This window comes from Chiloscyllium plagiosum, unplaced genomic scaffold (assembly GCF_037043375.1).
Source record: "Chiloscyllium plagiosum isolate Xiang-an unplaced genomic scaffold, Cpla_swu_hap1 HiC_scaffold_11, whole genome shotgun sequence".
Classification (NCBI taxonomy): domain Eukaryota; kingdom Metazoa; phylum Chordata; class Chondrichthyes; order Orectolobiformes; family Hemiscylliidae; genus Chiloscyllium; species Chiloscyllium plagiosum.
The window spans coordinates 47,586,851-47,611,344 of record NW_028270149.1 but is presented as its reverse complement, the minus strand read 5'-3'; the positions used below and the strand labels follow the sequence as shown (position 1 = coordinate 47,611,344).

The 24,494-nt window shown below is 42.3% G+C and overlaps 1 protein-coding gene across 2 annotated transcripts in view; it reads right to left on the bottom strand.

Moving 5' to 3' along the window:
- Positions 1 to 24,494, bottom strand: part of xkrx (XK related X-linked) — a 41,163-nt gene that overhangs the window by 2,671 nt on the left and 13,998 nt on the right. For both annotated transcript variants that reach the window (XM_043704739.2, XM_043704740.2), the window contains exons 2-4: positions 11,255 to 11,367; positions 5,435 to 5,772; positions 1,603 to 1,862 (exon numbers count right to left, since the gene is read on the bottom strand). In XM_043704739.2, coding sequence (XP_043560674.1) covers positions 1,603 to 1,862; positions 5,435 to 5,748 — 574 coding nt within the window. In that variant the 5' untranslated portion in view covers positions 5,749 to 5,772; positions 11,255 to 11,367. The remainder of the gene's footprint in view (positions 1 to 1,602; positions 1,863 to 5,434; positions 5,773 to 11,254; positions 11,368 to 24,494) is intronic.

Sequence of the window (24,494 nt, the reverse complement as noted above, 5' to 3'; positions counted from 1 at the left end):
TATCCACCACTTTCTAATGACTAACATGTAACCATTTTCCATAATATTGTTTAGGGAAGGAAATCTGCTGCCCTCATCTCATATGGCCTACATGTGACTCCAGACCCACAGGAATGTGGTCGACTCTCAAAATGTTCTCTGAAATGGCTTCCCAAGCTATTCATTTCAAGGGCTTTAAAATTTTAAGTAGTAAAGCCCACAACCCATTAAACAAATAAACAGCACAGGATTGCTTATATGACACATTCCTGGCTGGCATGACACCAAAATCAGTCCAGGAGCATCACAACTTTGAGGCCAACAAAAATTGGAAAAACATCACAGTAATGAAATAAGAAAGCATCTCTAATGTTAGAACATCAGTTCAAGGGCTCACTCTTTATCTGACTTCAGCTACAATGAGCTTTGGAGTACTTTGTACTGGTGTGTTGTGCATAAACTAAGGAAAACAAAAAGAGATTGATCAATTTTTGGTAATGCATTTCTTCAAAATGGCATAGCCTTCATATACAACAAAATTCACCATTGCTATATTTATCTTGGAGGATCATGCCATGACTTGACAATTATGATGTTATGGAAATGTGTTGCTGGAAAAGCGCAGCAGGTCAGGCAGCATCTAGGGAACAGGAGAATCGACATTTCGGGCATTAGCCCTTCTTCAGGAATCCAGCAACACATTTCCATCTCTGATCTCCAGCATCTGCAGACCTCACTTTCTCCTCAATTATGATGTTATGTTAGGGAGCAAGCTGCTAGCACTGCAGCCTCATAGCACCAGGGACCTGGGTTCGATCCCATCCTCGGGCAATTGTCTGTGTGGTGTTTGCATGTTTTTTAGAGGCGGCATGGTGGCTCAGTGGTTAGCAGTGCTGCCTCACAGCACCAGGGTCCCAGGTTGAATTCTAACCTCGGGCAACTATCTGTGTGGAGTTTGCACATTCTCCCCATATCTGCATGGGTTTCCTTTGGGTGCTCCGGTTTCCTCCCACAATCCAAAAGATGTGCGGGTTAGGTGAATTGGCCATGCTAAATTGCCCATAGTGGTCAGGGATGTGGAGGTTAGGTGCATTAGTCAGGGGCAACTATAGGGTAGGGGAATGGGGCCGGGTGGGTTACTCTTCGGAGGGTCGGTGTGGGCTCGTTGGGCTGAAGGGCTTGTTTCCACACTGTAGGGAATCTATGAATGTCAATGGCTGGTAATCCAGAAGTTCTGGGAACATGAGTTCAAGTCTCAACATAGCAGATGGTGGAAGTTGAGTTTGCAAACAACACAACACTGGATGGGAGGACAAACTGCGATGACAATCTTCAGTGTGATTTGGTTTAGTGGAGTGAGTGGGCAAATACATGGCAAAGAATATGAAAAACATAAAACAAATGCAAATTTTCCATGGAGCTCAGTAAGATTGTTATATTTATAAACAAATTAAGTAAATTAGATCAATGAGTATTCTCCCTTGGTATTTTCAGAACTTTGCAAAACCTACACATGGGTGTGAATAGTTGTTTTTCCAGTATTTTGCAGACAATATCACAGTACTGTTAGAAGCACTATAGTGTCTCTATTTAGACCTTAGACAGCAAGAGCAAACACATTACCTCGTGCTGGTGGAATGTATTTTTCCATTATACTTATATACAGCTGGAGGGTGAGCTGTGGGGTGGAGCCCATAAAGGCTTGAATTACTGACGCCCGCTGAAATGCATTACGGTGAATAGTCAACTTTCTTGTTGAATGGCCCATTTCTTTTTCAAATTCATTTGATTGTCCATGATGGAGTCTTTTCTTTCGGGTGATACTGACATATGGTTCTTCATGTTTCCCAGACTTGCAGAACACAATTATAGCTTCTACACACCTGACAAAAGCAGAGACAGAATTAATTTTTCTCAAAAATGCAAGAATCCAATCTTAGCTTTAATGAAAGATCATGGAAGAAGGATTACCTGCATTCACTCAAAAGAAAATAATTAGCAATGGAATGAGGAAAAACTTTCTTTCCACAAATACGTTATCTAGCCCATAATGAGCTGAGCTAACTGTTTAACTTCCTTCATGAAAATTCTTCATAAATGCTTTGAATTTCAAATGCTAATGAATCTGAACTTCAGAATATAAATCCATTCCCAGTCCCACGATTACTCCACCGCCTATCCTCAATATAAAGTCGGCATAATGCAAAAAGACATGGTTGAGAGTGCCAAAGTGATAGGAATGATGGGAGTAAAGAGGGCAAACCATCATATTTGACTTTCGTTTCAGAAGGAGGGAATCACGCCAATTGAATGTTTTTTTGTCAATCCCTTCAGTCCTTTCCAATCCTCTGTGTTTATACAGTCCCATCGCCTTTAGCATTCTTGATTTTACTTGTTCCACTAAATAGCCTTCAGCTGCCAAGCCCTCAAGCTCTGGAATTCCCCCTCCAAACTCTTCAAAACTGACTTATTTTACTAATCCATTGGTCATTTACTCTAATATGGTGTTCAATTTTATTTGATAATGCTTCAATGAAGGATTTCTGAAAATTTTACTATGGTAAAGTGCATGTAGCTGTTGGTGTCTTTGATGTCAAAGGTAGGTCAAGTGCCTCTTAATTTTAATACCCTGAACTACATTGTACTGAAATAATGAAAACAAAAGCTATAATACTGTGTTAAAAATCACAACACCAGGTTATAGTTCAACAGGTTTAATTGGAAGCACTAGCTTTCGGAGCGACGCTCCTTCATCAGGTGGTTGTTATCTGATGAAGGAGCGGCATTCCGAAAGCTAGTGCTTCCAATTAAACCTGTTGGACTATAACCTGGTGTTGTGTGATTTTTAACTTTGTACACCCCAGTCCAACACCAGCATCTCCAAATTATAAAACTGTCGATTGTGGAAATCCTAAAAGTCTGATGGAAGACCACTGACCTGAAATGTCAACTTAATTTCTCATTATTTTCTGTTTACAGTCTAGTAAGATAACATTAATATAGTCACAGAATTCTGTGAATCCCTGGAGGCGGAATTTTGCTTCCTTTGGGATTTTGTTTAAGATTAGGGACCCAATTTCACTGTAATATTTATACTGAGTACAAATTTTCATTTTACACTTACGTTAAACTGGTTAAAATGCTAAACTATGAAAAACTGCACTTTCATATGGACACTGTTGGCGATCAGTAAACATTTTCTGACTGTTTACATGGTATGACTGATTGTAGAAATGGTATTTTAAGTTTCATTTATAGGTTATAGCCCTACTTACAGGTTAAGTCAAAGTTCAATACAGTGTTTACATTTATGCCTTCTGAAATCAGAAATCACGATACAGTGGATACTAGTCTCTTAGGTACAGCATAGATTTATGTTCCACACTTTAGAAGGCTGCATTTCCAGATATCATGCATCTAAATTGATAGTCTGATCCCTTAGGGATGAGAGATCACATCTGGAATAACTTTGGCATTATCAAATTATTTTAAACCTAACAATGTAGCACTTTTGCTATTTATACATTGTTGAGTCCCATTTCTATCACTGTCACCATTTCTGCTTGCTCCAATGGGATTACTAAACATTGGCTGAATGAAGTTGATCGTCAGTGCCAAGAATTTTGTTGTCAATTAAAAAAAGACACTGCGTGTGCAATTTTTCATTTCGATGGATCATGTCTAGGAAGGTAGCAGGAAGTAAAGGGATGCTGGTGCGCTAGATGCAATTGAAATGTTCTAGAACTAGTATTTTAATGTAATAGGATCAGTTTCAAATGGGTAATACACCGTGACTTATAGAATTCATTAATTTACAAATGAAAATATTAATTCTTGAAAATTAACAATTATTTTTATTGCAAAACTTAATAGTTCCATAGCAATTGATTCAGAATGCATTTTCTGTGTTCATATGAAAGGTCATTCTGAATAGAAATCTCTACCTAATCATTTACCTAGTAAATTAATCAGGCAGTCTGAAGTTGCTCAGTCAAATCCATTAAGAAGTTCTAAAAAGAGAATATAGCAAGATCTTCAATTTCAAATGACAGAGCGCATATAGATTTAGGCAAGATGGACAATGCAAGCTGTGTGCAACCTAGTTAGGACACAGTTAGGATTTGGTGCAAGTCATATTATAAAACTTTTTAAAATTTAAGGCATTAAAGGCTCTAAGGGCATTATACATTTATGGCACAAAATGACCAGCAAATTTCAAAAAAAAAAAAACTTAGAGCCTCCCTAGTTTTGTGGCTTAACTCAAACGGCAGTTGCTGAGCATCCATTAGGAGATAACTTTAGGACAGATCTTTTGGAAGATGGCACAATAATTTAAAGAAAAACAACAAAGGCAGAGAAAATAAATAACAATGAGGCAAAAATGGTCATACAACAAGAGGAACACATCATGAGTATCAGTGCAAATAACAAATGTTTTAATATTAAAGATAAAAGGTATGGTAAAGAGGAATATGGGTCCAATTAGAGAAATGATACAAAGTATCACCTTTCACAGAGGAAGAGGATCATTAGTATCCTCCAAACCAGAAATAATTCCACCGGAGAAACCTGATGAATTTAATATGCAAGGAAATCATAATTAATAAATACTGGGACTTAGGGTTAAATTTCCAGTACCTGGTGGTTTGCATCCCAATGATTTGTCATATTTTTCAAATTTCTGTAGTTTCTATTCTAACATGGTCTAAATTAATTTACAGTTCAAACTGACTAGCAAAGTATGTTACCCAACAATCGTTACCACTTGGGCTTGTGTTTTAACCCTATCTAGATAAATAGGATGAAACTTTGAGGACTTTTCAAGAGAAACAGGTTTCAAGCACAGGTTTAAGTTTCATCAATCTTGATGCATGTAACAACATTACACAAAAACTGTCCCTAGTCTGTCATGGAAATGGAAAATTATAGAAATACAATGGGGTTTCATCTTTTGCATAGAATCCCTACAGTGTGGAAACAGGCCATTTGGCCCAAGTCCACACCGACCCTCCAAACAGTATCCTACACAGACCCATTTCCCTACCCTATTACTCTACATTTCCCCTGACTAATGCACACTCAACACTATGGGCAATTTAGCATGGCCAATTCACCAAACCTACACATCTTTGGACTGTGGGAGGAAACCCGAGCACCCAGAGAAACCCCATGCAGACACTGGGAGAATATGCAAATGTCACACAGACAGACAGTCACCCGAGGCTGGAATCGAACCCACACCCCTGACGCTGTGAGGCAGCAGTGCTAACCACTGAGCCACTTTGCAGCTTTTTTGAAGTCAAACTGACCACATGGTTGAAATAATTGATAGAAAGAGTGCTAATAAGCATAAAAGCTTGCCAAAATATTTTAATGCTGTTAACAAACTACAAACATTATATTTAATCAACTTTGACTGATAACAAATGTTATGATAGTTGCACTCATTGCTAACCTGATGATGGGTCCCATCTGCAGTAGATGAAGCAGCAGTATAAAAGGTCTGTTCATGCCCAGTTCACGATGGATTAAGATCAGTGAAAACTGCACCAGTACAGATGGTACTAACATGAAGGAGATAGTTAGTCCTAACCAATATGAATCACCCCAACGACTGTACACTGCACACAGAAAGCCACCAGCTACAGTTTCTGCAATGAACAGAACTGTAGAGATGATGATACTGGCTGGCATCTTTGCCCGATGCAAGACAAGAGTTGTTGTGTTGTGATTAGCTTCATTGCCATTATTTGTCTCTATCTTCTCCATTCCAATCTAGAGTTGAAAACTCACCTAGAAACACAAACAAATTACATTATTTCCAAACTATTTATGGTCTAGAGAACAATAAGTGATTTTCTATGTTCAGCTACAATCTTATAAGTGGATATCCTGTGGCATTAGTTATGGTAAGTTAATGTTTTATCAGAACAGAACTCTTATTCAGAGGTCTCACATCTGCATGAGATTCTCTCTTTCAATCATCATTTTCTCCCATAAGCAGAACACACATCCTTTATATTCAAGGATTTATCATTATTGCCAAATATTAAGTCAAATATGCAGGAAAATGCCATAATGCCTAGAGATATATTAAAATGGTGTTTGCAACACCTCGGCTGTGCATGGGGAGAAAAATCTAAAAATCATATTACTGTGAAGACAAGGGGCCTTTTCATAGTTGGTCCAAATTAGTGCCTAGAGGTAGAAACATCCACATTTAACAAGGTCAGAAGGTGGATTATATCTTTGTTAAGTGTTCAGTTTAACCTAAAGCGAAGTCATCCTTAGTTTGCAAAAGTGAAAAGAAATTCTCACAATTAAACCTATAAGCAGAATTCTTTTCTGGGTCTTATCATAATTTGGAACATAGGAACCGGATTAACTAATTTAGCATCTCATGTTTGTTTCATCATTAACCTTTGAGTAAAAATACCTTTTAAAATCACACCTAAATGATTTATTTTCTAATATTATTTCCGGATGTTCCAGATTCTCCCTCCAGATAAGTAGTTTCTATTTACTATATCACATGTTTTAACAAATATCTCAGATCATCCATGCAACATGGCTTTATAAATTACTCCTGGCACAAAAGTATATATTTTGTACAGGAAGGTGATCTGACAAAATAAATGACAATCTTGCAAGGTGGTTCCCAGAAATCACATGACCGATGTGGATCTCCGCATCAGAAGACTAATATTTAGAATTTAACTAACTCTTAGACAACACCATGAGTCCTGCTAAAGGTGAGAGATTTTAAAACTTATGAAAATTCAAGAAATTGGAATAATAACACAAAGAATTCCAGCACAGTTCACTTTGTTTTGTGGAATAATAATCCAAAGTTAACATAATTGCCATTTTGCTTTTGTTATGATAAAATGGTGTCTTACAAGCTGACTTATCAGAATTCCAACAATACCTCTACCAGACCCAATCAGACAGATGAAGGCTCTCTGGAGGAAGAGGGAAAATGCAAAACAGTTAAAGGACTGCTTTGTTCAACCAGGTTACAAAGCACCAGAACCTGCATGTCATTAATAACACTTAAAAAAAAAGCAGTGCTTCTCATTCCAATCTTTGGAGAGGGAGATGTGAGGGGTAAGTTTTTTTTTTAACACACAGAGATAGGATTTGAAACGTGCTGCTAAGGATGGTGGAGGAGGCAGGTACGATAGGGGTGTTTGAGGGACTTTTAGTCAAGTACATGGATATGCAAGGATCGGGGGATATGGACCAGGGCAGGCAGAAGACATTAGTTTATTTTGGCATCATGTTTGGCACAATATCATAGACTGAAGGGCCTGTGCTGCGCTGTACTGTTCTATGTTCTACTACTTATTTATACGGCCTGCAGCCCAAGAAATAATTAGCCATCGTCACTCTCCCTTCCTCTCCTTAACCATTTTTGTATTCATACTGTCAATGTCACTAAATTTTATGACAAAATTGATTTGTAGTACTCTGGACAACATTAGTTGAAAGTTCATATAAACAACAAGCACACTACTCTAGTCAAGCTATCCAGTATTTCATTAATGAATTCCATTAACTTAGTCAAACATGATCAGCCTTCAACTAATCTGTGTTTTCATTTGTCTATCCATAACATTTTAAACATATTTTCTTTACCCTGTAGTCTCAAATTCTTCTCTGGCCATTGGCCTGTAGTTGCCAGGCTTATACCTCTCACCTTTTTTGGAACAGGGTGCAATTTTCAATCCTCTGAAATTATTTCCAAACTTAAACGGAACTGGAAGTGTGTGGAAAGAGCCTCACAATTTCCACCCTTTTCTCAATAACTTGGAACACATTCCATTCAGATCAGGTTACATTTCTATTTTGAGGATTGCCAAGCTATTAAGGACCTCTTTTATTTTTATCCTGTCCAGTATAATTATCTCATCTTTTACTGCCATATCTGCATATTGCTTTCTGGTGAAAAGAGATGGAAACCATTCATTTAGTTCTTCAGCCGTCCTCGGCCTCATTATCATGTATGTTGCTGTAAGAATACCTCACTTTTGGTTCCTAAGGAGTCACAGCTCCCCTCAGACACTCATGTTCACTCGTTAGAAGATCATTTCATAAGAAACAGATAAAAGAAACTTTATTTACCATATTGCATATACTTACATTCAACCAATTTTCCTCATCTCCCTCTCCAAAGATTGGAATGGGAAGCACTGCTTTTTTTTTTAAGTATTACTAATGACATGCAGGTTCTGGTGCTTTGTAACCTGGTTGAACAAAGCAGTCCTTTAACTGGTTTGCATTTTCCCCTCTTCAACCAGAGAGCCTCAGAGATGTTATTATACACCTTTGGAGCAGGTGGGACTTGAAGCCAGGTGTCCTGGCCCAAGGGTAGGGACACTACCACTGCATCAATCCAAACATACCTTAGCCTGCAGTACATTTTCCCTTTGACCGGTCCCTTTATATTTTTGAACTAGTCTCCACTCTCATGCTATTTGCCCTTCTCTATGTTTACCTTGACCTCCTTAAGGTTTCATCTTGATGGTTATCTCCCAACCAAATTAATTTAAACTCTCCTTCAACAAAGCTCTGAAGCTCCCTACAAGCTTCAGCTGTTTGAGGAACAAACAGCTGACCTTGAACACATTCTGCCTCTTCAGGTTGATGTGTACACATGTACATGGCAATACACAGCTGTGTCTTTTTGCATAGCTTTGATATCTTGCACCAAAACTCAGGCAAGAAACAGTAATTTATTTCTGGAAGATGATACCTAATAATGGATGATGATCTGAAAAAAAAAGGTTGTTTTTGGTATCTCATAATTCAACTGAACTTAGCTGGCTACTAAAGGAGTTCAGAGGAGATACAGTGAAACTATTCAATCTACTGGCTACAAAACACTGAATTAGAGCTTGAAGTAATTAACGACATTCAACTTTACATCTATTATCGCATGTTGCATATCATAAAAGCACCACACCCTCATGATCAAAATATTGTTATTGTCACATCCAGACCCTAGGTAAGGTTTCCCAATTCGTTAAGAGTTTCTGGGATACCCAGAAGTGGTAAGCTTTTGGGCAAGGAGAAATGAACTGGCTCCCCTTCTCGATTTACGCACCTCTTCGATTGGTTGCAATGAAGTTAAAAGATCTTTGCCCCTATGGCTACCTTCTCCCAGATCCAAATGAACTGATGTTTTTAAAGGGACCAATTTTACCATACTTTGAGTTAGCAAAGTTCATTAATTAATAAATGTGTGAAAAATTAATTAAACACAAGGGCTTACAGATAAAATATAACCAAAGATACTTCGCACCCCAGTTATACTTTCTTCCACCCTCTTGTCTGGTAGATGATGAGTTGAATACACACACAAACTGATTCAGAAGTAACTTCTTCCCCACTGTCAGCTTACTTTTGAATGGGCCTCTCAAACGTTAATTCTGATCCACCTCTCTGCACCTTTTCTTTGGCTATAACACTGTATTCTGCACTCTGGTCTGCTACCCTGATGCGCTTTGTATGGTACAAGCTGACTACGTAGCATGCAAAACAACACTTTTCATTGTATTTCATGTGATAATCAATCAAATCATATAATATAGAGATCAGGGGCACTTGAGTTGCAGTGGTAGCGCCCCCTAGCTCTGGGCCAGAAGGCAAGGGTTCAAGTCCCATCTGTTCCAGTGGGGTGTCATAACATGAACAAATTGAGTGATTTAAAATATCCAAAAGTGGATTGGTCTTTAACTTGTTTGCAAAGAGCCGTTGAACTTTATGGCTATTGCAGTAAAGGTTACTAGTACTTTTGCCATGGGTAATTGAATCTTTGGTTTTGTGATTCTTAGTTTAGTATGCTGCTCTGTCCCGATTCCTTTTTCAACTGGTTTTCAGTATTGTGACAGAGGATCTTCCTGTTTTGGTCTGCTAGCTCGCTGACCTCTAGCTCTCAGAATGGGAGAATGTGTTTACCAGCAACACAAGGGCAACTTTGTGTGGTTCTTTGACCATGATCTTCACAATACATTATCACTCAAACATAGGCTGAAGCACATATGAACATTCAGTCCTTCCAGCACACTGCAGTAGAACTGAATTTCACTTTTTAACCCTTGTCCTTGTGTACTTCTCATTGGGAAAAACACTGTTTCTGCAGCTTAGGCTGCAGGGGTGGCTTGCTGCTGAGCAAGTGTTTCAGCCCCTCATGAACTGTGCAGTCATAAGAAATCACGGTGCAGTCTGTTTGGGGTATCTTTAACATCTTTAGGTGTTACATCCCATTGATCCGACACAGAATTCTTCCAAATCTGCAATAATTTTGTCTTTGCACCAATTATCTTTGAAAAACACATTTTGGAGTTAAAAGCTAAAAACATCCATGGTCATAACCTTATGCAAACCAGTAAAGTATTTCTGAAGTAGTTTAGTTTCCCCTGAAAATTATATCTGTGTCATTTTGTTTCTTTTGAAAAGTTTGTTCATAGCGTGCAAGCATAGCTCTCAGGACTGGCCTGTGTTGCCCAACCTGTCACGGTCAATTATGGATGGGAATGAGCCTTGGGGGCATGGTAGCATCCAGAGGCTGCAATTCATGGAGGGAAAATGGCCACTTTTGGGAGGGTCCAGTAGCAGAGGAAATCTACAATGACTGGGGGGGGGGGGGGGGGGGGGGGCGGAGGGGGGAATCAGGAGCAGGAATTTTGGGAAGCAGGATCTCTGGCAAGAAAAAAGGAATTGTTAGCAGCAAATTACATTTTTCTTTCAGATTTTTAAGCTCATTTCATTTTGAAATCTATTTCATTGCTAAATTCCTACATTAGCCACACTTCTCGACAATGTAAAATTTTAACTTGGGGGTATAATTTTTAATATTTGTTTCTTTCTGGGAAGAAGGGTCCTATAAAACCTAACTACAGTTTTAACATAAGCAAATCAATGTTTCATTTCAAGTTACTAGAGTCATGATTTTTAGGAACACAGCCACGATTTTGAGTGAAGACCTACTGGACTAGCTAAGTTGTTCTCACAGAGAAACAACAAACTGAATGTCCCCTAAGATATTAGTTCCAAGCTTACACTCTTATAGTTTTGGTAACTAACACATAAATAATACAGTCTGTGATATTCATGCCAGAATCAGAAGTCAGATCAGAGATAGTCTTATTTACACAATCTCAAAATAACACTATATCTAATTTGGATAACGATAATTTAAACCAGCTGTAATGTGAAGTTTATATGTTAAATGACAGTCAGCAGTTTTCACTGTCTTCAATTCAACACTTACCAAAGAACAGAAATTCACCACAAGTATTGTAACATAGGCTGGTGTTGTACTTCCTCTTTGAAGTTCAAAGTGGGATGAAGAAAATCAAAATGGTACCGCTGCGAAAGCCAAACCTAAATGGATTAAATGATCAAAATAGGGTTCCAAGTCATTGAAACTGCTTAACGTTTTCTGAAGGCATGTTTACATCAATTCCTGACTTACTCTTCTACCACTACCAACCCACTGAGACTATTATCTCTCCCTCACCCCCAAAACCACTCCACCTTTTGAGAAACTCAGTGCTAAGAACAGCAAACATTTACGATTTCTCAATCACAATTCAATCCAAAAGACGACATCCTTCAAAGCATTTCCTTGATTCAAAGTAACATAGCTAAACAAGCTCCCAGCATGAGGTCAGAAAGCAAATTAAACAGGTTTCAATGCCGCCATCACTGTCCGAACAATAGTCAATTAGTTAAAGAAGTTACAGGTTTGATCTAGTATTGAAAGATTGTGAATCCAGAGATCCTAGTCATTTTTAGCATTTTGCACAAAGAAAGAGAAAGAGTAAAGTCAAGGTGTATGTTGCATTTTTGAATTGTTTCACACTACATTCTAAAATTATTATTTGTAATCGAGTTTTAATTGCCAATGTCTTAGATGATACCTTCATTAGTCTTAATATTTAGGTAAGCTTGACATAACATGCCTCGGATAACAAACAGAAAACCTTTCAAGTAACCAATTGAATGACTTTGTGCCCTCAAGATTCTTCCCCCATCTTCAATAACCAATACGGTAATATAACAGACATCATTATAGATTTAAGCTATTAAAGAGAATTTACTGCAGAAGAAATGAAGCAAATAAACAGCTAATATAACAGGATAACATCAAGCTCATCCTATTGAACATTTATGTCTGAAATACCATTTCTATGAATTAATAGTTTCTTTATATTTTTCTTACCATTGTGGAATTGAACCAAAACTCCTGAAACAGATTCTCTCAACTCATTTGCACTCATTTGAATTCAGGTACACATGATACAGATTTAAATGAATAATAGCCAGATTCAAAAGAAAACAACTATTAAACCTGAACAAGTATATGCTTGTTTGAACGTGGTGGCATCTCCCATAAAACCTGAAACTCATTGTAACGATCCAGGTAGAAGTATGGGATTTGACCTTCTACCTACTTACATATTATGAATGGAATTTTAAAAAATGGATTTAAAGGGATAGCCACCAAACCAAAGTAAGGTTACTTCACTTTTTATTGTACTGCCTCATTGATAACTAGGATGTTACCAATCTAACACTTAAAAGAACTGAAATTAGAGTGCATTTATTCCCAATGGGAGAATACCTTTACACTTTTAGTTGGAAGCCAAGCAACATTGGATTATGTTGCAGGGGAGTTTTCTATTGTAATAAATACCTTTGCAAATCTGATTTAAATCATTCTGAAGGGCAGAATATAGAGTAAATTAAGGTGAAGACAATATGCTTACTGATATAGTCGTACCTAGATTATGTTTAAATATTCTTTTCCAATTGTGGAATAACCATCATAATTTATGACTACTTGAAACTGGAGTAAATAACAGTGCCCTGCCAACCTCTCTTCCCTCCAACCCCCACCCCCCACCACCCCAATGAACTCTGTTTCTCTGATACATTGTAATATAATTTGAATGTAAACATGTCATTCAGAACTGCTATACCACTTCCTTCCTGCAGAAGTCTTGCTGTAAACCTGCTGGCCATATCTGATGTGCACGCCTTCTTCAATGTTTTGAAAATAATCTCCTATAGCATGACCCATTTTTTTTCCAGAACTCTATCAAGATGTTTATCCTGCCATTAGTATTGTCTTTATTTCTGTTTTGCACAGCCTTTTCACTTAAGTGTGCAGGACTGTAAAATATTTTGAACCCTGCACATACACAGGAACTTACATGGGGAGTAATGACTTGTGCTCAACCCTTTTTTAATTCATTCATGGGATGTGGGTGGCCAGCGTTTTATTGCCCCACCCCCCACCCGCATCCCTAATTGCCCTTGAGAAGGTGGTGCTGAGCTGCCTTAGAACATAGAAAGTACAGCACAGCCCTTTGGCCCACAATGTTGTGCCGAGGTTTAGTCCTAATGTAAAATATAATAACCTACGCACCCATCAACTCACTTCTATCCATGTGCATGTCCAGCAGTCGCTTAAATATCCCTAATGACTCTGCATCCACCACCGCCACTGGCAACGCAGTCCATGCATTCACAACTCACTGCATCAAGAACCTTCCTCTGACGTCTCCTCTATACCTTTCTCCTAATATCTTAAAACTATGACCCCTCGTACCAATCAATCCTGCCCTGAGGAAAAGTCTCTGGTTATTGAATCTATCTATTCCACTCATTATCTTGTATACCTCGATCAGGTCTCATCTCTTCCTCCTTCTCTCCAGAGAGAAAAGTCTGAACTTATTCAAGCTTTCTTCATAAGGCAAGCCCTCCAGTATCCTGGTAAACCTTCCTTGCACCCTCTCCAAAGCCTCTGTATCTTTCCTATAGTAGGGCGACCAGAACTGGACACAATATTCCAAGTGTGTTCTCACCAGGGACTTGTAGAGCTGTAGCAAAACCTCGCAGCTCTTAAACTCTATCCCCCTGTTAATGAAAGCCAAAATACCATATGCTTTCTTAACAATCCTATCCACTTGAGTGGCAACTTTGAGGGATCTATGTACTTGCACACCCAGATCCCTCTATTCCTCCACACTGCCAAGAATCCTGTCTTTAATCCTATATTCAGCATTCGAGTTCGACCTTCCAAAATACATCACTTTGCATTTATCCAGGTTGAACTCATCTGCCATTTCTCAGCCCAGCTCTGTATCCTGTCTATGACACGCTGCAGCCTGCTGTAGCCCTCGATACTATCGACAACACCTCCAACCTTTGTGTCATCTGCAAATTTACTAACCCACCCCTCAACCTCCACATCCAAGTTATTTATAAAAACTACAAAGAGCAGAGGCCCAAGAACAGAGCCCTGCAGGACCCAACTCAACACTGACCTCCAGGCAGAATATTTTCCATCTACAACCACTCTCTGCCTTCTGTCAGCCAACCAATTCTGAATCCAGATAGCCAAATCTCCCTGACTTTATGTATGAGCCTACCATGGGGAACCTTATCAAATGCCTTGCTGAAGTCCATATACACCACATCCACAGCTTGACCTTCATCGATCTGTCTTGTCACCTCCTCAAAGAACTCAATAAGATTTGTGAGGAATGACCTGCCCCTCACAAAGCCATGCTGACTGCCTTTAATCACACTATGCTTTGCCAAATAGTCATAAATCCTATCACTCAGAATTCTTTCCAAAACTTTGCTGACCACAGATGTAAGACTGACTGGTCTGTAATTGCCAGGGATTTCCCTATTACCCTTCTTGAAAAGAGGAACAACATTTGCCTCCTTCCAATCCTCTGGTATGATTCCCGTGGAGAGTACGGAGACAAATATTCTCGTCAGCAGCTTAGCAACCCACTTTCTCACTTCCCAGAGCAGCCGAGGATAAATCTGGTCTGGCCCTGGGGACTTATCAATTTTAATGCTTTCCAAAATTTCCAGCACATCAACTTCATCCATCTTGATCTGGTCAAGCCTGTATCCCAGCTCCTCTAAGTTTTCATTCACAACAAGGTCCCTTTCCTTGGTGAAAACCGAAGCAAAAATCTCATTTAGGGCTTCCCCTATCTGCTCAGACTCCATGCACAAGTTCCCTCCATTATCCCTGATCGGCCCTACCTTCTCCCTGATCATTCTCTTTTTCCTCACGTATGAGTAAAATACCTTTGGGTTCTCCCTAGCCTTTTTTGTGCCCACTTCTGGCTCTCCTCAGTCCATTTCTGAGCTCCTTTCTAGCAAGCCTGTAATCCTCTAAAGCTGTGCTAGATCCTTGCTTCCTCCACCTTATGTAAGCTGCCTTCTTCCTTTTGACGAGAAGCTCCACTGTTCTCGTCATCCAAGGTTCCTTAATCTTACCCCTTCTTACTGTCTCAGAGGAACAAATCCATGCATCACTCGCAACAATTGCTCCTTAAACAGTCTCCACATGTCTGCTGTGCACTGTGGAACAATTGCTCCCAGTCTGACTTTCCAACTCCTGTTTGATAGCATCATAATTTCCTTTTCCCCAATTAAATATGTTCCCTCTGTAACTGCTCCTTTCCCTCTCCACGGCTATGGTAAACGTGAGGCAGTTGTGATCACTGTCACCAAAGTGTTCTCCCACCGCGAGATCTGACACCTGTCCTGGTTCATTGCTGAGCACCAAATCCAAAATGGCTTCTCCCCTCGTTGGTCTGTCTACATACTGAGTAAGGAAACACTCCTGAACATATCTGACAAAAACGGCTCCATCCAAACCATCTGCACTAAGGAGGTTCCAATCGATATTGGGAAAGTTGAAATCACCCACAACAACTCTGTTACTTCTGCATTTTTCCAGAATCTGCCAGTTATGAGTTCTTCAATCTCTCTACAGCTATTAGGTGGTCTGTAGAAAACTCCTTGCTGTTCCTAACTTCTACCCATACTGACTCAGTAGGCAAACCTTCCTCAACAACCTTCGTTTCTGTAGCTGTGATGCACTCTCTGATTAGCAATGCTACACCCCCTCCTCTTTTTCCACCCTCTCTATTCTTTTTAAACATTCTAAACCCTGGAACACCAAGCAACCACTCCTGCCCCTGTGAAACCCACATCTCCGTTATGGCCACAACATCGTAGCCCCAAGTACTGATCCATGCTCTAAGTTCGTCACTCTTATTTCGGACACTCCTTGCGTTAAAGCGGACACACTTTAACAGATCCCTTTGTTTCATCATGTGAGAAAGCTTCCTGATAGATTCACTACATTCTGTCACTGCCCCATTTGCAACTGACCCCCTCTCAGACATGTGGCTCTGAGTCCAACCCCCTGCCAAACTAGTTTAAACCCTCCCGAACCACACGGGCAAATCTCCCACCTAGGACATTTGTGCCCCTACAGTTCAGGCGCAACCTTCATGTACAGATCCCACCTTCCCCAGAAGGTATCCCAATGGTCTAGGTATCTGAAGCCCTCCCTCCTGTACCAGCCTTGCAGCCACGCATTATTCTGCTCACAGCCACGTGTTAAGCTGCATTCGCTGACTGTTCTTCACCTCACTATCTCGTGGCACTGGCAGTAAACCTGAGATCACTACTCTACTTGTCCTGCTCTTCAGCTTCCAACCTAACTCTCTGTAGTCACTTTTCAGATCCTCAATCCCTTTCTTGGCTATATCATTGGTGCCAATATGTACCACGATTTCTGGATGCTCACCCTTTCCCTTCAGAATCCTGTAAACCCGATCAGCGACATCCCTAGCACTGGGGAGGCAACATACCTTCCTGGAGTCCTGTTCCTGACCACAAAATCTTCTGTCAATCAGTCTAACTATTGCGTTCCCTACCACTAGTGCTTTTCTATATCCCACACCCCTTCCCTTTTGAGCCACAGTGCCAGGCTAAGTGCCAGAGACCTGACAATGATGGCTTTCCTCTGGTAGGCCACCCCACCAGCAGTATCCAAAATGGTATATTTATTGTGGAAGGGAACGGCCACAGGGGATCCCTGTTCTGACCGTCGGTTCCCTTTCCTCCCCCTGACAGTAACCCAGCTGTCCTTATCCTGTGTCTGGGGAGTGACCACCTCTCTGTACATCCTCTCAATTTCCCCCTCAGTTTCCCGGATGATCCGTAGTTCATCCAACTCCAGCTCCAGTTCCCCAACTCTGTTTCTGAGCTGCCTTCTTGAACTGCTGCAGTTCAGGTGTTTAGGTTGACCCACAATGTCCTTAGGGAGGGAATTCAGGATTTTGAAACAATGGTGAAGTAACAGTGATATATTTCCAAGTTAGGAAGGTGAGTGGCTAGAAGGAGAATCTGCAGGTGATGGTGTTCCCAAGTTTCTGCTGCCCTTTACCTTCTAGATGGAAGTGGTCATGGGTTTGGAAGGTGCTGTCTAGGGATCTTTGGTGAATTCCTGCACTGCACCTTATGGATAGTACATGCTGATGCTACTGGATCAGTGGTGCTGGAAGAGCACAGCAGTTCAGGCAGCATCCGAGGACAGGCAAAATTGACGTTTCGGCAAAAGCCCTTCATCAGGAATAAAGGCAGAGAGCCTGAAGTGTGGAGAAATAAGCTAGAGGAGGGTGGGGGTGGGGAGAGAGTAGCATAGAGTACAATAGGTCAGTGGGGGAGGAGATGAAGGTGATAGGTCAGGGAGGAGAGGGTGGAGTGGATAGGTGGAAAAGGAGCTAGGCAGGTCGGACAAGTCCAGACAAGTCAAGGAGACAGTGTTGAGCTGGAGGTTAGAAACTAGGATGAGGTGGGGGAAGGGGAAATGAGGAAGCTGTTGAAGTCCTCATTTGATGCCCTGGGGTTGAAGTGTTCCGAGGCGGAAGATGAGGCGTTCTTCTTCCATGCGTCTGGTGGTGAGGGAGCGGCGGTGGAGGAGGCCCAGCACCTCCATATCCTCGGCAGAGTGGGAGGGGGAGTTGAAATGTTGGGCCACGGGGCGGTTTGGTTGATTGGTGCGGGTGTCTCGAAGATGTTCCCTGAAGCGCTCTGCTAGGAGGCGCCCAGTCTCCCCGATGTAGAGGAGACCGCATCGGGAGCAACGGATACAATAAATGATATTAGTGGATGTGCAGGCAAAACTTTGATGGATGTGGAAGGCTCCTTTAGGGCCTTGGATGGAGGTGAGGGAGGAGGTCTGGGCACAGGTTTTACAGTTCCTGCGGTGGCAGGGGAAAGTGCCAGGATGGGAGGGTGGGTCGTAGGGGGGCGTGGACCTGACCAGGTAGTCACGGAGGGAGCTGTCTTTGCGGAAGGCGGAGAGGGGTGGGGAGGGAAATATATCCCTGGTGGTGGGGTCTGTTTGGAGATGGCGGAAATGTCGGCGGATGATTTGGTTTATGCAAAGGTTGGTAGGGTGGAAGGTGAGCACCAGGGGTGTTCTGTCCTTGTTGTGGTTGGAGGGGTTGGGTCTGAGGGCGGAGGTGCGGGATGTGGATGAGATGCGTTGGAGGGCATTCTTTAACTACGTGGAAAGGGAAATTGCGGTCTCTAAAGAAGGAGGCCATCTGGTGTGTTCTGTGGTGGAACTGGTCCTCCTACGGCGGAGGCGGAGGAATTGGGAATACGGGATGGCATTTTTGCAAGAGATAGGGTGGGAAGAGGTGTAATCCAGGTAGCTGTGGGAGTCGGTGGGTTTGTAGAAAATGTCAGTGTCAAGTCGGTCGTCACTGATGGAGATGGAGAGGTCCAGGAAGGGGAGAGAGGTATCAGAGATGGTCCAGGTAAACTTAAGGTCAGGGTGGAATGTGTTGGTGAAGTTGATGAATTGCTCAACCTCCTCGCGGGAGCACGAGGTGGCGCCAATGCAGTCATCAATGTAGCGGAGGAAGAGGTGGGGAGTGGTGCCGGTATAATTACGGAAGATCAACTGTTCTATGTAGCCAACAAAGAGACAGGCATAGCTGGGACCCATACGTGTGCCCATGGCTACCCCTTTGATCTGGAGGAAGTGGGAGGATTCAAAGGAGAAATTATTAAGGGTGAGGACCAGTTCGGCCAAACGAATGAGTGTGTCGGTGGAAGGGTACTGTTGGGAACGTCTGGAGAGGAAAAAACGGAGGGCTTGGAGGCCCTGGTCATGGCAGATTGAGGTGTAGAGGGATTGGATATCCATGGTGAAGATGAGGCGTTGGGGGCCGGGGAAATGGAAGTCTTGGAGGAGGTGGAGGGCGTGGGAGGTGTCTCGAACGTATGTGGGGAGTTCCTGGACGAGAGGGGATAGGACAGTGTCGAGATAGGTAGAGATGAGTTCAGTGGGGCAGGAGCATGCTGAGACAATGGGTCGGCCAGGGTGGTCAGGCTTGTGGATCTTGGGAAGGAGGTAAAACCGGGCAGTGCGGGGTTCCCGGACTATGAGGTTGGAAGCTGTGGATGGGAGATCTCCTGAGGTGATGAGGTTCTGTATGGTCTGAGAGATGATGGTTTGGTGATGGGGGGGGTGGGGTCATGGTCAAGGGGGCAGTAGGAAGAGGTGTCCTCGAGTTGGCGTTTGGCTTCAGCGATGTAGAGGTCAGTGTGCCAGACTACCACTGCGCCCCCTTTATCTGCTGGCTTGATGGTGAGGTTGGGATTGGAGCAGAGGGATTGGAGGGTTGCGCATTGTGAGAGTGAGAGGTTGGAGTGGGGGAGGAGGGTCGACAGGTTGAGGCAGTTAATGTCCCGGCGGCAGTTGGAAATGAAGAGGTCGAGGGCAGGTATTAGGCCAGCACGGGATGTCCAGGTGGATGCAGTGCGTTGGAGGTGGGCGAAGGGGTCCTCGGAAGGTGGACGGGAGTCCTGATTGTGAAAGTAAGCTCGGAGGCGGAGGCGACGGAAGAAGTGTTCGATGTCACGGTTAGTATTAAATTCATTGATGCGTGGACGGAGGGGGACGAAGGTGAGTCCTTTGCTGAGGACTGATCGTTCGTCCTCAGTGAGGGGGAGGTCTGGAGGGATGGTGAAAACTCGGCAGGGCTGGGAGCTGGTGTGGGTGTGGAGCTGGGAGTGGTGTCGGAGCCAGTACCTGGAATGGGTGTGATGGTGGGGGGAATGAGGGTAGAGTCATGAGCAGGGGTAGTGTTCCCCTCGGGGTTCTGGGGGGTGGGGATAGTGACAGTGGGGTCTGTGGGGGGCGTGTCAGCAGAATGCAGGTGAGTGGCGCTGGTGGGGGTGGAAGTGGTGGCAGACATGGCAGTAGAGGTGGTGGAAGTCACTGAGCTTGTGGCATCAGCGATGATGTGAGGGCCGGAGTGGCTGTGGGAATGGCCATGATGGGGGCAGAAGTGACATCATCAATCAGCGTGGGGGTGGTAGCTGCATCAGCCGCATGGCTAATGGTGTTTCCGAGGCCAGGGGAATCTTCCGGAATGTTTGAGGAGCGCTGGTTATGGAGGTGGGTAGATAAAAGTTTGTTGTACTTACAGTTTTTGATGTTTGAGATGGAGTTGAAATAGTGTTTGTTGAGAGTATGGATTCTCCTGAGGATGTAGTACAGAGTGGGTCCTTTGCAATTCTGAGAGAGTGTGACCCTCAGCTGAGGCAGGGATGACTGTAGAGAGGTTAGGAGCCGGCGCATTGCTGAGAGTGTGGAGCGGAGGATCTTGAAGGAGAACTGTTGCTGGTGTTTTTGAATCTGTAGTCTGTACTGTTTGTCCTGTTCATATGTCCAAAGGGCATATGTCCAAAACATCAATTCTCCTGCTCCTTGGATGCTGCCTGACCTGCTGTGCTTTTCCAGCACCACACCTTTTGACCCTGATCACTGTTGGAAACCATGACAAACTGCCTGTTTTTATGTCTGTGCTAAAAGGCAAGTTAAGACACAAGTGTGATAATGAGAGTTCAGAGTCATTATGTTCCTGTTAGAATAAAAGTTAAGGCTGGTAGGATTAGAGAACAATGGACAAATAAAGATTTTGAAGTTCTAGTCAAGAATAAAAAAAATTGTACACTAGATGTAGACAAATGGGTTCAAATGAAGAGTATAAAGAGTGTAGCGGCATTTTTAAGAGGGAGATCGGGAAGGCAAAGTGAGGATGAGATAGCCTTGGCAAATAAGGTAAAGGATAATCCAAAGAGATTCTACAAGTATATTAACAGCTGGAGAGCAACTAAAAAGTGAGTAGGGCTCCTTAAAGATCAAAGAGATCCTCTGTGTTGAACCTCATGAGGGAGAGATTGGAGAGATATTAAGTGAATATTTCACATAAGTTTTTACTGTGCGGAACGAAATGGAGGCTAGAAAACACAGGGAAATAAATGATAATGTCTTGAAAACAGCTCACGTGACAGGCCAGAAAGTGCTGGAGGTCTTAGAAAATATAAAAGGTGGATAAAACTCTGGGACCTGATCTAGTGTATCCCAGGACATTGTGGGAATTTAGGGAGGAAATTGCAGGGCCTCTTGCAGAAATATTTGCATTACTACAGCTGAGAAACCAGAAGACTGGACAGTAGCTGATGTTGTCCTTTTGTTTAAGGAGCTTTCCTGATCTCCCTCTTAAAAATGCTGCTACACTCTTTATACTCTTCATTTGAACCCAGTTGTCTACACCTAGTGTAGATTTTTTTTATTCTTTACTAGAACTTCAACATGTCTATTCATCCATTGTTCTGTAATCTTCCCAGCCTCACCCTTTATTCTAACAGGAATGTAATGATTCTGAACCATCTTCACATGCAGCATGGTGGCTCAGTAGTTAGCACTGCTGCCTCACAGTGCCAGGGACCCGGGTTCGATTCCAGCCTTGGGTGACTGTCTGTGTTGAGTCTGCACATTCGCCCTGTGTCTCCGTGGGTTTCCTCTGGGTGCTCCGGTTTGCTCCCACAATCTAAAGACGTGAAGGTTAGGTGAATTGGTATGCTAAATTGCCCATAGTGTTCAGGAATGTGAGGATTAGGTGGGGTTAAATGTGGAATAATAAGGTAGGGGAATGGGTCTGGGTAGGTTACTGTTTGGAGGGTCGGTGTAGACTTATTGGGCTAAATGGCCTGTTTCCACACTGGAGGGATTCTATGAATAAGCCTGGGAACTTCCGACCTGAGTGTCTGACTTTGGTGGTGGATAAGTTGTTGCAAGGGTTTCTGAAAGATATGATTTGTATGCATTTGAAGAGGCAAGGAGTGATTAGGCATAGTCAACATAGTTTTATGACAGGAAAATTGTGTCGCATAAACTTGATTGAGTTTTTTGAAGAAGTAACCAAGATGGATAAGACAGAGCGGTAGACATTGCTTAGTAGGACTTTAGTAAAGCCTTTGACAAAGTTCCGTATCATAGACGGATTAGTAAAAGTAGATCACATGGGATTCAGGGTGGGGCTTGCCAATTGAATACAAAATTAGCTTAATGGCAGAAGACAGAGTGGTGGTTTTTTTGCAACAGTTTCTCAATGAACTATATTGTCATTTTACAGGGAGGAGCATCCAAATATGGCAACATACATATTAATTGGGTGACCGTTACAATCCGTAAGTATCAATAGCAGAGCCCAAGCCCTTGACTGTTATACAATGAATGTTCTTAACCTTGTTAACTGGATTCATACAATGGATACTTTCCCCTTGTTAGGTGACCTTGCATACTGAATGCTTCCAATACTGTTAAATGGCTCTACACAATGACTGCTTTTCCACCTTGTTAACACATTCAGCACCCCATTGTTAACTGCAAGTTCTTATCTAATCTGAATCATGCTCAGCTGAACCTCTTGCTTCACAAAATTAACTCTTTTCCCAGCCTGCTCATACCCGATACACATTCTCATTACAGCCTTGTTAAGGACAATTAATATTTTAATTGTCCAGGGCCCAGAATAAAGATGAAGGAGATAAAACTTTACTGTATCTGAGCGTTTTGCTTCAACTGGCGGGGTGCAGGATGACAGTAACAGGTTCCATTCACAACACAATCAACATGGGCTTCCCAATAATGTAAGAAAAACAAACTTTGTCAACATTGTTATAACTCTGTAATAACCATTAAAGTAATCAATAAAACAAAAGTAATCAATGAAGCTATCTTCTTTTGCTAAATTATTTTTCTTATCTCATGGCAATGTTAATATCAAACTGGTGTGCATGTGACAGCTAATAAATAAGGCAGGGATGGTAATGTTATTGGGATTGTACTGCAGACCTCCAATTAGTCAAGAGGAATTAGAGGAACAAATGTGCAGATAGATTGGGGAGACTTGCAGGAGCAATATGGTTGTTATAGTAGGGGATTGTAATTCTCCTAACATCGACTGGGATTGAGTTGAGAGTGTGTGCTGGAAAAGCACAGCAGGTCACGCAGCATTGAGGAGCAGGAGAATCGACGTTTCGGGCAAGAGCCCTTCATTCCTGACGAAGGGCTCTTTCCTGAAATGTCGATTCTCCTGCTCCTCAGTTGCAGCCTGACCTGCTGTGCTTTTCAGGAACACACTCTCGACTGATCTCCAGCAGCTGCAGTCCTCACTTTCTCCTAATCGACTGGGATTGCAAGAGCGTTAGAGGCTTCGATGGGTTGGAATTTGTTACTGTGTTCAGGAAAGTTTCCTCAAGCAGTAGAAAGAGGGTTCTACTCGGGAAAGGGGAAAACTCGACCTACTCTTGGGAAATAGGGCAGGAAGAATGATAGAGGTGACAGTAGAGGAGCCTTTGGGACCAGTGACCCTAGTGCTATTAATCTTAAAATAGTCATGGAGAGAGACAAAACTGGTCCACAGGTTCAAGTTCTAAACTGGGGCAAAGCAAATTTTAATGAAATCAGACAGGAGCTTGCGGAGGTTGAATGGAGTGCTTTGTTTGTAGGCAAAGGGATCTTCGACAAGTGGGAGGCCTTTAAGAGTGAGATAGCTAGAGTTAAGGTCGATATGTTCCTGTGAGGGTGAAGGGCAAGGTTAACAGGAATAGGGAACCCTGAATGACAAGAGATATTGAGGCTCTGACCAGTAAAAAGGTGGCATAGCTCAGGTACAGCCAGTTGGAATCTACGGATTCCTGGGAGGTATACAGGGGATATAAGAGTTTACTGAAGCAGGAAATCAGGAGGGCAAAAAGGGGGCACAAGATAGTCTTGGCGGAGAAGATTAGGGTGAATCCAAAGAGGCTCTTTAAATATATTAGAGGAAAAGGAATAGCTAAAGAGAGAATATGACCCTCAAGGACCAAAATAGACATATATGTGTTGAATCGCAGGAGATGGGTGAGGTCCCCATGAATAGTTCTGCTGTGTTTACCATGGAGGATGACACAAAGATGTGGAACTTGGGTTAGTAAGTGGTGATATCTTGGGGACAATTCATTTCACAGTAGAGGTGGTGTTGGACATTTTGGAAAGTATGAAGGTGGATAAATCTCCTGGTCCTGACCAGAACATTGCAAGAGGCTAGAGAAGCTGTGGGGCCCTGGCTGATACTTTTGCATCATCCTTAGCCACAGGTGAGTTCTCAGAAAACTGGAGGGGAGTGAATGTTGTGCCCCTGTTCAAGACAGCTGCAAAGAACAACCTGGGAACTTTCCACCAGTAAGCCTAACATCCATGGTAGGTAAGTTACTTCAGAAGATTTTGAGGGATAAGATATACATGCATTCGGAAACACTTGGCTTGATTA